At 43.5% G+C, this 15,775-nt stretch overlaps 1 protein-coding gene across 2 annotated transcripts in view; it reads right to left on the reverse strand.

Annotated features, from left to right (window-relative positions):
* RSPO1 (R-spondin 1) overlaps window positions 1–15,775 on the reverse strand; it is a 34,312-nt gene that overhangs the window by 15,603 nt on the left and 2,934 nt on the right. The window contains exons 1-2 of one of the 2 annotated variants that reach the window (XM_074305190.1): window positions 13,419–13,648; window positions 2,501–2,910 (exon numbers count right to left, since the gene is read on the reverse strand). In XM_074305190.1, the coding sequence (XP_074161291.1) occupies window positions 2,501–2,594 (94 nt within the window). In that variant the 5' untranslated portion in view covers window positions 2,595–2,910; window positions 13,419–13,648. Of the gene's footprint in view, window positions 1–2,500; window positions 2,911–13,418; window positions 13,649–15,775 lie in introns of those variants that run through there. The other variant, XM_074305191.1, reaches the window with a different exon arrangement.

The following is a 15,775-nucleotide window of genomic DNA, read 5'->3' on the forward strand; positions in this document are numbered from 1 at the left end:
TTCTCACGTCCTTCCCAGCTCTGACATTCTCTGTTCTCAAGTCCTTTCCAGCTCGACATTCTCTGTTCTCAAGTCCTTCCCAGCCCTGACATTCTCTGTTCTCACGTCCTTCCCAGCTCTGACATTCTCTGTTCTCAAGTCCTTTCCAGCTCGACATTCTCTGTTCTCAAGTCCTTCCCAGCCCTGACATTCTCTGTTCTCAAGTCCTTTCCAGCCCTGACATTCTCTGTTCTCAAGTCCTTCCCAGCCCTGACATTCTCTGTTCTCACGTCCTTCCCAGCTCTGACATTCTCTGTTCTCAAGTCCTTTCCAGCTCGACATTCTCTGTTCTCAAGTCCTTCCCAGCCCTGACATTCTGTTCTCAAGTCCTTTCCAGCCCTGACATTCTCTGTTCTCAAGTCCTTCCCAGCTCTGACATTCTCTGTTCTCAAGTCCTTCCCAGCCCTGACATTCTCTGTTCTCACGTCCTTCCCAGCTCGACATTCTCTGTTCTCAAGTCCTTCCCAGCTCTGACATTCTCTGTTCTCAAGTCCTTCCCAGCTCGACATTCTCTGTTCTCAAGTCCTTCCCAGCCCTGACATTCTCTGTTCTCAAGTCCTTTCCAGCCCTGACATTCTCTGTTCTCAAGTCCTTCCCAGCTCTGACATTCTCTGTTCTCAAGTCCTTCCCAGCCCTGACATTCTCTGTTCTCACGTCCTTCCCAGCTCGACATTCTCTGTTCTCAAGTCCTTCCCAGCTCTGACATTCTCTGTTCTCAAGTCCTTCCCAGCTCGACATTCTCTGTTCTCAAGTCCTTCCCACCCCTGACATTCTCTGTTCTCAAGTCCTTCCCAGCCCTGACATTCTCTGTTCTCAAGTCCTTCCCAGCCCTGACATTCTCTGTTCTCAAGTCCTTCCCAGCTCTGACAAACTAAAAATCCATAAAATAGATGCTAATGATCATTAGCTTGGTTTCTCCTGCCCTGCCTTTTCTCATAGGGTCACTCACTGTGGAAAGCTCAATGAAAGAATGAGAATAAAAGCATTTCTTAACCTGAAAACCACCATACATAAAAACAAATGGAAGGCACATACGCTTATGTATAATATACACTCAGGTATCTGGGATAAAGTCAATTACCAGGACCAGGTGAATGAAAGCACACAGCAGGTTCAATGTTATTTGGTGGCAATGGCCTGCCCTGAGCTGACTCCCCCCCACCTTCCTTCCCTTCTCTCTCTTAGCTGTTGAAGAAAGCAGCAGACAACAAACAAGCTAGCTCTAGCCAAGTCTTGCTTATGCATGCACATGTCAATGGGCATAATTTTAAAAATACAGCTCAAAAGTCTTTCAAACTTGGAATTTTGCTGTAGACTTTTTGTCTGCTAACAGATGGAATTCCCTAATGATGCTTTACTTCAGCTGATATTAAAAGCAACATGCATGTTCCAAATTCTGTTGACAACTAGTTGGGGAGGACTTCCCAAGGGACTGGGCAATAGCGGGAAGCTGGCCCAGCACTGGACTCCTGCCACAAACAATCCTTCAAGCAGAAAATAATGATTCCCATTTTGACAGCACTTTACAATTTACAGAGCATGTTCTGCATAATAATCCTGGGAGATCCGGCAAGTGGTATTAGCTCTATTTTGCAGATGCAGAAACTGAGGCTCAGACAAAGCATAAAGCATATTGTTCAGATTTGGCTGGCCCATCTCATTCTATTTGACAACAGAGGGCAGAGCTAGGATCAGTTAGAGGAAAGATAACAGCAGCTAACCTTAAATAGCACTTTGAGTTACACGTGGTAACTCATTTGACACTCATAGCAGTATAAACAGAAATTCTATTATTGTTCCCATTTTGTAGATGAGGAAACTCAGGATTGGAAAAATTAAGTAACTTGATTAAAGTAAAAAACTAATGAGTATCAGAGACAGGATTTGAATCCAGGTCTTTTTAAATTCTAAGACCAGCTCTATTTCCTAAGCTATGTCTCTTTGACAGGAGGGATTCTAAACCTAGGGTCTGTGAACATTTTTTTTTCAAATATTCATTTCAAAATAATTGGTTCCTTTTGTAATTCTATGTTACTTTATGTCTTTGAAAGCTCAATTCTGAAAAGAGTCCATAACTTTCACAGAAATTTTTTAAAAAGAAAAGAAAAACCCTATCTATAGGAAGTTTACAGTGGTTAAATTTACAGTCTACAGGAAGTAAAGTTTATAGGAAGTTTATGTTAGTTCAACATCAGAAAGAACTTATTAATCAGAATTGTCAAACAACTGAGTGGGCTATCTCAGGAGTAGTGAGCTTCCCATTGCTGGAGGTGTTCAAAGAAAGGCTGGATGACCAATTTTTTTAGGCGTAACAGAGAAGATTCCTACATCAAGGACCTCTGAAGTTGTTATGAATTTAAGATTCTAAGACATGATAACTTATACCAAGAAAATGATACTTCTCATGTCCTTCCCTTCTCCCCCACCAATAAACCACCTCAGACCTGGCCCCTTTACGTACTCCGCCTCTGTCTTTTCCCCTTCAACCCTCGGCTGCTGCCAGCAAGATGCATCGAGCTCAGAATGAGGGCCACCACCAACAGTCCAAGCCGCATAGTCACTCCCCAGCTCCTGGCCCCCTGGAAGGCAGTGTGGTCTGGGGGCACCTGGCTCCAGCTAGTGGCTGCAGAGCTGGGTCAGCGAGGTGGGTCCCAGGTCTGGACCATCGCTCACAGCTACCATAATCTCAGTGGGTGATGGAAATGGGCAGGGGAGGCCCAGCTCTGCTGTCAGCCCCATAGGGAATTCAGAAGTCCCTTCCCCACCTTGGAGGCTTGGGGAGAGGTGGGAAAAGGGACACCATCACATCCGGGGACAGCTGCTTTATGACTTCTGCTGGAACATCAAGACACGGTCACACCAAACTGAAACCTGAAGGGGAAAGGGGAAAAGGAGGCATTTAATCAATTGACTATTCAAGCAAGCATTATGAATTTAGCCCTCCCAAATCCCCCTGCCACAAGCATGTCCTTTCCCTGGACAAAAATCTTGGTATTTTTTTTTTTTAGGAACAATTTGGCACATTATGGACACAGGAACCAAAGCTGCTACTATTCATGGAAGCATGTACGTGCTGGGAACCATACATACTAGTCTATAATTGCTTGGAGGCAGCTCAGCCTCTCCTCCCTCCTAGAGCATTGTCCACTCTGAGACATAAAGGAGATCTGAGAGACCCAGGGCTCCTCTAATGTGGAATGACTATTTGCCAAGTCATAATCACTTCTCAGATCCCATTTTAGGAAGGACATTGACAACTTAAAGCAAATTGAATGCAGGAAAAGGGTCTGGATATTCTGAAGGATGAGAATGGAGACCACGCCATGCAAGGATTTCATCAAAAGAACTGCAGTTGTTTAGCTTAGTGAATACTATTAACAAGCATTAATCATTTAATTATTTACTTATTACAAACACTGTGATAAGTGCTGGAGATACTTAAAAAGAAAAAAAAATAGTTCCTACCTTCAGGGAGATTACATTCTAATGAGGGAGACAAGGTGTATATAAACAGGCAAGTATATATATGTAGACTAGAGAGAAAATAAATTCAGAAGGGAAAGCACTCGTAGCTAAAAGGACTAGAAAGTCAATTATTCATATGCCAGGTATTGGGGTTATAAATACAGAGAATAGAAAAATCCCTACACACAAGGACCTTAACTTCTAGCGGAGGAGATAAGTATACGTGTGTATATATTATTTAAACTATCTCTCTCTCTCCATATATATATATATATATATATATATATATATATATATATATATACACATATATATACATATATATATACACACATATACGCACTGCATAGTACATATATTTTTGTATAGTATATACTATATACAGCATATACACATGTATTTGTGTGTACATTGTAAGTATATGTATATGTCTAGTATAAATTATGTAGACATGTTTATATTTAGTAAAAATCAAATATATGTTTAGTATGAATTAAAATGTTAGTAAATATTTTTACAAAGTAGTTAAATACAATAGAGGCAGCTAGGTGGCACAATGGGAAACTGCAGTCAGAAATTCTCCTAAATTCAAATCTGGCCTGATACTTATTAGCTGTGTGATTCTGGGCAAGTCATCTAATTGGGTTTGCCTCAGTTTCTTCATCTGTCAAATAGGCTGAAGAAGGAAATGGCAAACTACTTCAGCATCTTTGGCAAAAAAAAAAAAAAAGCCTCAAATAAATTCACAGTCATGTCCAACTAAAATGACTCAACAACAAGAAAAAATACACAATATCAAGAGGAAGGCACTAGCTATTGGAGGAATCAGAAAGGTTTCATGTATAAGGTGGTGTTTGAGTTTCATTTTAAAGAAAGAAGAAGCAGAAGTGGAAATAAGAAGAAAAGGCATTTAAGGCAAAGTCAAGTAAATAGGAGATGGGAATGTCATGTAGGAGCAACAGACATGAAGCCAGTTTGTTCCATGAAAGTGTGGAAGGGAAAGTAATGTCCACTGATGCTGGAAAGATAGGTTAGAGCCAGGCTCTATTAGACTTTTAAAGCAAAACAGGAATTTATAGTTTATCCTAGAGGTAATAGGAAGCCAATAGAGTTGATTGAGGAGGGGGGAGGATCACATGGTTAGATTTGTGCTTAAAGAAAACTACTATAGCAGCAATATAGAGGTTGGACTGGAATGTGAGACACTTGAGGCAAGGAGATCAATTAGGAGAGTGTTACAATAATCTAGAAAAGAGATAATGAAGGCTGGAACTAAGATGGTGACTGTGGGAATAGAGAGAAGGGGTCAGATGTGTAAATGTATAATGTAGAGTTAGAAGACAGGATTTGACAATAGATTAGATATGTGGTGTGTGTGAGAGAGGAGCTGAGGATAATGTTAAGGTTATGAACCTGCAGAATGGAAAAGATAGTGTTGCCTTTAACAGAAAAAATGTATGTTGGACAAAATAGAAGATTTTGATTATATTAAGTTAGAAAAAGTTTTCTAATCATGCAGACATAATTAGAAGGGAAACAATAAACTGGGAAACAATTTTACATTCAATGGTTCTGATAAAGGTTTCATTTCTAAAATATATAAAGAATTGATTCAAATGTATAAGAATTTAAGCCATTCTCCAATTGATACATAGTCAAAGGATAGGAACAGACAATTTTCAGATGAAATTGAAACCATTTCTAGTCATATGAAAAGGTGCTCTAAATCACTATTGATCAGAGAAATGCAAATTAAGACAACTCTGAGATACCACTACACACCTCCCAGATTATCTAAGATGACAGGAAAAGATAATGACAAATGTTGGCGGGGATGTGAGAAAACTGGGATACTAATACATTGTTGATGGAATTATGAACGGATTCAACCATTCTGGAGAGCAATTTGGAATTATGCTCAAAAAGTTATAAAACTGTGCATACCCTTTGATCCAGCAGTGTTACTCCCAAAGATCTCCCAAAAAGATCTTAAAGAAGGGAAAGGGATCAGTATGTGCCAAAATGTTTTTGGCAGCTCTCTTTGTAGTGGCAAGGAACTGGAAACTGAGTGAAAGAGAATGACTGAATAAGTTATGATATATGAATGTTATGGAATATTATTGTCCTATAGGAAATGATTAGCAGGATAATTTTAGAGAGGCCTGGAGAGACTTACACGAACTAGTGTTAAGTGAAGTGAGCAGATCATTATACATAGCAACATTAATATTATAAGACAATCAATTCTGATGAACGTGACTCTTCAACGATGAGATGATTGAGGCCAGTTCCAATAATCTTGTGATGAAGAGAGTCATCTACAACAGGAGAGAGGACTGTGGGCACTGAGTGTGGTTCACAATATAACATTTTGACTCTTTTTTGTTGTTGTTTGCTTGCATTTTGTTTTCTTTCTCATTTTTTTCCTTGTTGATCTGATTTTTCTTACTTAGCAAGATAATTGTATAAATATGTGTACATATATTGGATTTAACATATATTTTTAACATGTTTAACATATATTGGATTACTTGCCATTTAGGGGAGGAGGTGAGAGGAAAGAAGGGAATTTGGAACACAAGGTTTTGCAAGGGTCAATGTTGAAAAATTATTCATGCATATGTTTTGAAAATAAAAAGCTTTAACAAAAAAATAAAAATGTAAGTTTGAAAAAGGAAGGTTTCAAGGAGAAAGATAATTAATTCCATTTTCTACATGTTAAAATTTGAAATGTCTTTGGGACATCCAGTTTGCAATAACCAGCACACTTTGGTGAAGTCCAAGGGAGAGAATGGGGCTGAATATATAGATCTGGAAGTCATCTACATAGTTGTTATTGAGTAATTTCAGTTGCATCCAACTCTCCATGACCCCATTTTGGACTTTTCTTGGGCAAAGATACTGGAATAGTTTGATATTTTCTATTCTAACTCATTAAGAAGAAACTGAGATAGACAGGATTAAGTGACTTGTGCAGGGTCACACATCTAGGAAGTGTTGGAAACTAGATTTGAAATTATGAAGATGAATCTTTCTGATTCCAATACCAGTGCTCTATTCACTGTACCACCTAGTTACCCCCATCTACATAAAGATGACAGTTTAAATTATTGGAGTTGTTGAGGTTACTAAGAGATTGTTGAGAGATATGAGAAAAGACATAGGACAGAAATGTGGGGAAATCCCATAGTTAGAGGATATGAAGTGGATAATGAGGTAGTAAAGGAGACTGGAAGAACAGGAAAACAGGTAAGAAGAGAACCAGGCGAGAAGTGTCAAGAGAAGATAGTATTCTAGAAGAAATGGTGGTCAACAATATCAAGCAGCAGATAGGATGTGGCTTGAAGAGTCAAGACCTTTAGAGTCAGTGATTAAGAGATCATTGGTAATTTTAAAGAGAGTAACTTCAGTTGAGAGATGAAATTGGAAGCCAGACTACAACAGATTATGGCCAGGAAATGGAAGCAGAAAGTATAGATGGGTTGGGTAAACTATGGTATATGAATGTTATGGAATATTATTGTTCTATAAGAAATGACCAACAGGAGAAATACAGAGAGGCTTGGAGAGACTTACATCAACTGATGCTGAGTGAAACGAGCAGAACCAGAAGATCATTATACACTTCAACAATGATACTGTACATGGATGTATGCTGATGGAAGTGGATTTCTTCAACATAGAGAAGAGCTAATCCAATTCCAATTGATTAATGATGGACAGAATCAGCTACATCCAGAAAAGGAACACTGGGAAATGAATGTAAACTGTTATTTTTACCTTCTGAATCCAATTCTTCCTGTGCAACAAAAAATTCGGTTCTACACACATATATCGTATCTAGAATATACTGTAATATATTTAACATATATAAGACTACTTGCCATCTGGGGAAGGGGGTTGGGGGAGGAAGGGAAAAAATCTGAATAGAAGTAAGTGCAAGGGATAATGTTGTAAAAAATTACCCATGCATATGTACTGTCAAAAAAATGTTATAATTATAAAATAAAATTAAAATTAAAAAAAAAAAGAAAAAAAAAGAAAGTATAGATGGATTTTCAAAGAGTTTGATTAAGAAAAGTAGAGCTATATAGGACCACAGTTGGAGAAGACTGTAGGATCTAATAAAGGTGTTTAAATAATGGGGGAGGGGGGCATGGTTATGTATGAAGGTGTTTGAGAAGGTGCCATTTGAACTGAGGAAGTTCAGGGAGAGAAGGGAGAATATTTTAGATATGACGTCGGAAGAAGGAAGTTTCTAACACTCAGAATTGAGCAACAATGAAAGGGACTGCCCCAGAAAAGTGATAATCTACATTTTACAGAGGAGAAAACAGGCTCAGATAGATGAAAGGACTTGCCCAGACACAAAGTAGTTAAATATAATAGAGGTAGCTAGGTGGCGCAATGGATAGAACCCTGGGTCTGGAGTCAATAAGACATCCTTCAGAGTTCAGATTTGAACTCAGACACTTACTAGCTATGTGATCCTGGGTAAGTAAACAAATACTTAATAAATGCTTGCCAATAGTGCTCTCTAAGTGCTTGCCAATACTGCTCTCTAAGCTAAACACCAGCAGTTCATTAGCTCAATCTTTGCACAACATGTCCATTCTCATCCTCCATAGTATCCCTTTTCTGCCTTCAAGTAGCTTGGAGTTGTCAGTATCCTTCCTAAGATGGGATCTGATTAAGAGACTTGCCACACGAGCTACTAAGTATCTTATTTGGGATCTGAACAAAATAAATCCCACTTAATATCCACTATGTCTTGTCATGCTACTTATTTTCATGTGAGCTTCATGACTCAAGAGTCATTATTAAGCTCTATTTTACAGGTGAAGAAATTAAGGCTCAGAAACCTCAGGGGATTTGTCCTAAGTTACACTGTTTCCGTTACATGCAATTTGAACTCAAGTAGTCTTGATTCCAAGTCCACGGTTCTTTCTAGTATACCCTGACACATTTCAAAGAGTGAGTTCCCTGTCACTGAAGGTGTTCAAGCAGAATCCAGATGGACTAACTCCTCAGTGGGAGCCACCTGACAATCCTCTGGCTCCCAGAAGAAATGGTTTCCCCCAAACTTTCGATTCTCGAAGCTTTCCTCTTTCCTTGGAGTCCAAGTTCTCCAGCCCTGTGGGCATCAGTTGGATTCTGTCCCTGTCTCTGGGCTGGGCAGGGAGGAGAGAAGTGAGACTTCCTGGGGGCATAGAAACTTCTGACACAGCAGGGCGGGCGGCCACTGCCATTGTGCCGGAATAAAAGAGGCAGCAGGCGCCACTCAGGCCAACGACACAGAAAATTAGGCTAATCCCCCCTGGCAGCTTTGCTGGCCAGAGTGACCCAGACAGCCCTGAGTCCATCCCCTTCCTCTCCTCTCCCCCCATCAGCCCCCTCCTCCCACCATCCCATCCAGCCCAGCTCAGGGCTAGGAGATATGGGCATCCAGAGCAGAGGCTATATCCCGGAAGTGTGATTATGTAGCCACTGAGCCCATCCTGGGAACATGACCCTTTCCATACACATTCATTCACACTCATCCTTTCATACTTAATCACACTCCCTTCTGCCCATTCTTCCCCTAAAGTCCGGCTCTGATGCCACATTGTGGCACTGAGGTGACAGTGGCTTCTCGAGAGGCAAAAATAAAACAAAACAACCCCTTTAAAGGCTAAAAGATCTACAGCTAGTGGGCAGGAGAGGTGGGACCCAGATCCTCTCACTTTAGAGCCTATGAAATTCCCATTACACCAACTCTCTCCTCATTCAACTGAGATAATGCAGGCTAAGTGCTTAGCAAAACTTGAGAGCTATATGCTTGGGGGCTGTGTTTTTCCCAAAGAAGGGAAACCAGGCTTCATTTCTCTCTGCATATGGCTCCTTTTCAAATCTCTAGCTCTGGTCTACACATTCTGTACAAGCACAGTACTGGGCACTCACAAAACCTAATCCCACAATCCCATTGCTGAGAGACAACATGGTGCAGTTGGAGATAGAGAGCCAACCTTGGAGCTGGAAGGATCCAGGTAAACATTTTCCCTCTGCCACAAGTCCCTTCCCCCTCTCTATGCCCAGGCTAGCACCAGATCAAGTGGGAGTGGGAGTCCCTTCACTGGCAAGATGGAAAAATGCATCACTTTCATGCCTGAATCCTCATCTCCCCGGGGGCAACATATTTATGTTTGAAATATATAGCATTTATCGCTTTAAGGTTGCAAAGCTACATACACATATAATATATATGCACATATAGAGAGAGCTTTGTATATATACACATGTGTGCATATAGCTTTGCAACCTTAAAAGTATAATAAAATATATATAGTATATGTACTTAAAGTATATAAAGCACACATGAATATACACATGTGTGTACACACATATACATGTGTATATGCAATATATATTATGTGTGTGCATGGACACATAATCTTGTTTGATTCATACACCAATCCTTTGAGGTAAGTGCCATTATTGTCCCCCCCCCCCCTTTTTTTTTTTTTTTTCAAATGCAGAGACTGAGATTAAATAGCTTGTCCAGAGTCACATAGTTAATGGATGTCTGAGGTCAGCCCTCTTTCTTGGGTAGTTGTCTCCGGAGTCCTAGACTTCTATGGACTAGATGGGGTCCTGCCGAGTTTAGGGAGCCCGGCTTCCTGGCAGCTGTCAGGAAAATTTACCCCTCCCTGAAATGGACTCCTCCTTCCCCAAACTCTCCACATGTCAGCCCAGAAAAATAAAAAATGTCCATCGGGAAGATCAGCACCCCTAGCTCTTCTCCTCCTAAATTCCCCCATCATTTCCTCACTGCCTGCTCTGAGACACCCACATTTCCCATCCCCCAACTCCTTGACAATCAGCTCTCCTATTCCCGAGTTTCTCCAAGCCCACCGGGGGAGGAGATAAATCATTATCGAGTTGGAAGTTCAGGACCTCCCCCCCTCCTCACCCAAGACCCTCCACCCCACCCCCACCCAAGCTTTGAAGGCTAGGCACAAGCTCAAGTGGTTAAGCTGCCTGGGAAGAGTGTTTATGTGAGGCTGAGGGATCTTGTCTGGTATTTCAGCAGAAGCTTGCAGGAATTCCTCAGTCACCCCCAAATGCCTTCTTCACCTTCTGGGGCTCCTCTGATTTACTTCTCCAGTGATAACCCCAGTGTTTCTACCAATGATCTAGTGATCCTGCCAATGAACTCTTTCTTTTATCTTCTAACTTCAGCCCTCTAGAAGTTTTCCCAGTCCTTATCCTGCCTGCTGCCCTTGCCACTTACTTTTCTCTTCAAAGACCCCCAATCTATTCCTAGCAGTCATAGTATCACAATCAGAACTGTAAGGGGCCCTAGAGCATACTTAATTCTTATTTTGATGGTCAGAAGCAGGAGTTACTGGGTGGATGGGGGCAATCTGCTGGGATCATCCTGATGAGGATGAATTCGAAAGTTCAGGGAGTATAAAAGGAGAAGAGTGACAGAGACAGACTCTTGGCTGGGGATGGGTAGGATATAAATTCATAGAATTATATCTAGAAGGGATCTTCTAACAACCATTCAGTCCAAAACTTTTCATTTTACAACTGAGGAGGACGACAAGGTAAATTGACACACAGCAAGTTAGTAGAGTTGGTACTAGAGGCCAGGACTCTAGAGTTCTTTTCCCATAATTGTGAGACATCTGGGAAAAAGATCCTTCAAAATATCGAATATCCTCCAGGCCACTAGTCTATGACCTCAAAGATGCCCCCAAACCAATGACAGTCCCACTGAATGTATACCCAGAAAGAAGAGACTGAACTGACCAACTTTCTTATAAACTACCCAAGTTCTTTAAGATCTCCAGCTGATGGCTATCACTTACTTACTCAGTCAATATGTGTTTATTAAGCACTCTGTTGTTGTATGCTAAGCACTAGGGATTCAAAGAAAGGCAGTAAGAGGAATTGGCAGAGAAGTCAGGGACCTAGAAGTCTGGGTACTATACTAAGAGGGTGGAGAGGGGGAATTGGCTGAGAGCCTGTAGATTGGGCATATAGATTGGGCATGCTGGGCAGGTGAGTCAGCCCAGGCAGAAAGGGCAATTTCTAAAAGGACTGGTCCCCGAAATGGCTTGTGAGCAGGAAGATTAAAAATAGGGAAATAAGGCAGGAAATTGGGTGGGAAGTTAAGTGGTGGTCACTTCTTAGCAATTGTCAGTTATCGGAAAATGGGAAAGAGGAGGTCGATCAATATAAGGAAATAAGTAGGCATTGCTCTTCAAGGCTACCAAGTTGGAAGGGCCCCCAAACTCCATTTTACATGACACTGCATTGTAACTATGACCTCTCTGTGGAAGGCTCCTGGTGACTTTGTTGCCAAAAGGCCCCCACCTGTTCTTAATCTTTCTGGGGTGGGAGAGTCCTCCGATCCCAGCTTCCCTCCTCCTTTTCTTTCCCCCTGTAAAATGCATCTTCAGAAAAATGATGAGGCACCAGAACAGGGGTTCTACTTATATGTCATTCCAAAATACAAGGCGGGATTAGCTAGAGATTGTTACCCACACTATGGGAATGGGGTTGATGGATGGCAAAGAGGGAGATCCAGCTGAGGACCATGACAGGGGAGAAGGGGACACAGCTGTAGGGTTGTTGCTTGGGTGAAAAGGGGCACTGCTGGGGGCACTGTAGTCGGGGAGAAGCTAGCTAGGGCTGGAGTGGGAAGGAGAGCGGAGGGGAAGGACACAGCTGGGGAAGGGGCATGACTGAAATAACTTTCACTCTCTTGTTTGCAAATTCAATCAGGATAAATTGGTGCTTGGGAGCCTGATACAAACAGAAAATGTAAACCATCCCCATCCTCTCCTCCTTCCCCTTTATTCCTTGGGGGATGGGGGCTTTGCACTGGAGAGAGGTTTGGAGCTTAATCCCATCACTGGCCCAGCCTGAGCTGATGTATTACACCTCGGCAGACTGGCAGGGGGTGGGGGAAAGGGGCTGCAGGGGGGCAGCCCTAATGTAAACCTGACCTGTGGGAGATGTGTCTCCCTGAGAGAGAGCTGAGCCAGATGCTGGGGGACCCAGAAGGTCCCTCCCATGGTGGGGGGAGGGAGGAAGTGGAGTAAGAGGGCAAATAAAATCTTTCCTTCCTTTATGGGCCCTCCCCAAGTCCAGAGTCAACTCAGGTCATACTCTCTACCCAAGAGGAGTGAAGCCCCCTCCCCCCATTCAGCCAGGGGCCAGGAGAAGCACTTCCTTGGGATTCAAGTGGCCACAATGCTGCCCAGAAGACTTCGTTCTAGACTCTGCTTAAGTATGGTCTCCAAACAATTCCCCTACCAGGTTTCAACTTATTTCACTCTGCATCTCTGTCCCCAACAAGTACTGGGGAGGAGAGGGGGGAGGGAGGGAAAGAGAGAAGGGGAGGAAGAACGGTGATGGAAGGAGGCGAGAAGAGTAGCAAATTACCCTCTCTCTCCTACCCCCAGTTCTTTATAAGTGCTCACCCTCAGAACAGTACCGAGACAGGGGCTGGAAAAAAGTTAAGGATGGGGAGGGGGATGGCAATGGCTAGGGATTTGGCGGGGAAGGGGAAGGGAGGCTGAAGCAATGTGCCCTGGAATGGGAGGACAGAGGCCTCCGGGAGAGAAGTTCCTTCACCTGGCTCCCCGGCACACCTCCGTATCACTGCTTCAGACTCCCCAGGCAGGTGCCGGAGACAAGCGGGGTTCTGGTCCCACGTGCCCCCTCCCCCTATCACTTACCCAAAGGGAGAGGCCGATTTGTCCGGTCCTGAGCTCCGAGCTGCTCAGTCCGCTAGAATAGAGGCTCTCTCAATGAGAGAGGGTGCCGAACCCTAGTCACTCTATCCGCCCCCAGCCGATTTCAGGTAGAATCCGGATTTCGCTTCTCGGTCTCAAACAGGACCGAGAGGTGGGCGTCCTTACCTCGACTGCTTTCGCGAGCCCCCGAATCCTGCTGTGCTCGGGCCCCCGCTGTCCTGTTCCGTCTGATGCAGTCCTGCAGGCAGGGACAGGGGCCCGGGCAGGGGCCGGGAGGGGGCGAGGGGCGCTGCCGGCCGGCCCCGTGCGCCCAGCCTCCCGCGCCCCCTCTCCTCCGCTTTGCTAGGGCTCCGCTCCTCCCGCTCCCAAATTGCTCAATCTGCAAGCAAGGGAGCTGAGCCGGAGGCTCACCCTCTCCGGGGTTGGTGCCCCACCCCTCCCTTCTGTCCCTCGGCACCTCCCCTAACGCCCGGCCGGCCCCGCCCCGCCCCGCCCCGGGCTCTGTTTGGATCGCTCTCTCCCCTTTCCAAGCTGCTGGCTCTGGAAGAGAGACCGTGCCTTTATCTCTTACTCCCTTCCCTGGGTTTGTCTCCGGCAGCGTGCGTCTGCCCCTTCCCTACTCTGTCTCCGGGAGCGTGCGTCTGACTTTGTCTTCTCTCCTCAAGGTGTTTCTCTGTGCTCTCAATCTCGCAACTTCACAGTGAAAGCGGCTGCTCTTGCCCGTCTCAGTCTGTCCCTCGGAGCTTCAGACTCAACGAGGGGCTGATTCTCTCTGCTTCCACAAGGCGAGGAATCCCCAAACACTTTTCCTTTGAGTCCCCTCCCCTCACCCCCCAGATTCTCAGGATCGGAGCAGACTCCTCAGATTCCTTAACCCTTTCCCCAATCTGAGGAAGGGAGAGCCGAAGAGCCAGAGCTTGGGCGGTGATGGTCCTGGGATAGGGGCTCGGGTCGGAGTAGATATCCAAGGAGGTCTGAGGTCTTCTACACAGAAGGCCTGGGATGAATGTTTGTTGAACGGAGGTAGTAGCTGAGAAAACACCTAATTTTCACCAACCTTTGCTACTTAGTATGTGTGTGACTTTGGATGAATCTCGTTCAGAGCCTCAGTTTCCCCATCTGTAAAATGAGAGGGCTGGACTAGAGAAGTTCTAAGTGCCCTGCCAGCTCTGACGTTCTGGGTTCTATGATTCATGTCTCATTTGAACACAGAGACACTCTTAAATGTACTTGCTTAAATCTTCACCCTCAGGGTCACACCCAGCTCAATGAGGACCCAATTTGGGAAGCCCTGGGCTGAAAATCAGAACATTGAGCTCCTCTGTGATCCTTTGTTCCTTCTGGAAGTTTTCTTATAGATCAACTAGTCCAATGCCCATATTTGACAAGTGGAGAAACTGAGGCTGCCAGATGGGGAGGGCTTCCCCAAAAACATACAGGGAGTTGGAATCAATTAAGTATCTAACCCAAGTAAAGAAAGGGTGCCTTAGAGACTAGTCCCCTTTCTATAAACCCCCTTGGAAAGCCCACATCAAGTCTTGGATTGAGGAAAAGGAAGAGGTCAGAGGACTTCACCCTGGGGTTTGGGGAGCCTCATACCTTCCATGATGGAATGAATCTTAAGGATATAGGGATAGTGTCTCCAACTCATCAACACTGTCAAAAAGGTTGCGATAGGTGGTCAGTTGTCTTTCATACATAGCATGGCATAATGGGAAAAACTCTGCCTTTGAAGTCCCATCCTAACCCGACAACTTAGTACTACACTTAACTTCCTTGGAACTTAATTTGCTCTCCTAGAAAATTCAGGGATCAAATAAGATAATCTCTAAGACTCCTTCCAGCTTTAAATATATGAACTAGAGTCCAGATCTATGTGAAGAAAACTGTGGGCCTCATTGCTCCTAGAAAAAAGATTTGAATATTGGCTCCACTGCTTACTAGTTATTAATACAATTTGGGGAAATTCAATTCAATTAAACAACAAGCATTTATTAAGGGCCTAATATATACAATCACTTGATCTCTGGGCCCATTTCTTTTTCTGTCAAATGAAGGGTTGGCTTCTGAGATTGTTTCTAAATCAAAATCTTGTAATATGAGGACAAGGATTATGGAGTGTCAGAGTGTCAGAGTAGGCTGGGGATGCCATGATCTTCTGTCAGCACTAAGGACTGAACAAAGAAAAATGGGTTGAAATTCCAGGTAGGAGGTTCCTAGATCTAGGTCTGGAGAGGACTTTAGAGGGTTTTTAGTCCAAACCCTTCATTTTATAGATGAGAATTTGAAGAAGTTAATTAACTTATCCAAGGTCACATAGTGACAGAGTCAAACTCAGTTCCTGTGAATCCAAATTCAGCAGTCTTTCTATTTATTGCACCAGAAGTTGTTTGTCCTTTGTTCTCAAAAAGGATCATGACATCAGGAAGATGATATAAGGACTTGCAAGAGAATTGGATTTAAGCGAGGCAGGGCTATACAAAGTCACCATCCTCACTCTGTCCTCCTTCCTATCAAAATTT

The sequence above is a fragment of the Sminthopsis crassicaudata genome, chromosome 3 (assembly GCF_048593235.1).
Source record: "Sminthopsis crassicaudata isolate SCR6 chromosome 3, ASM4859323v1, whole genome shotgun sequence".
Lineage (NCBI taxonomy): Eukaryota > Metazoa > Chordata > Mammalia > Dasyuromorphia > Dasyuridae > Sminthopsis > Sminthopsis crassicaudata.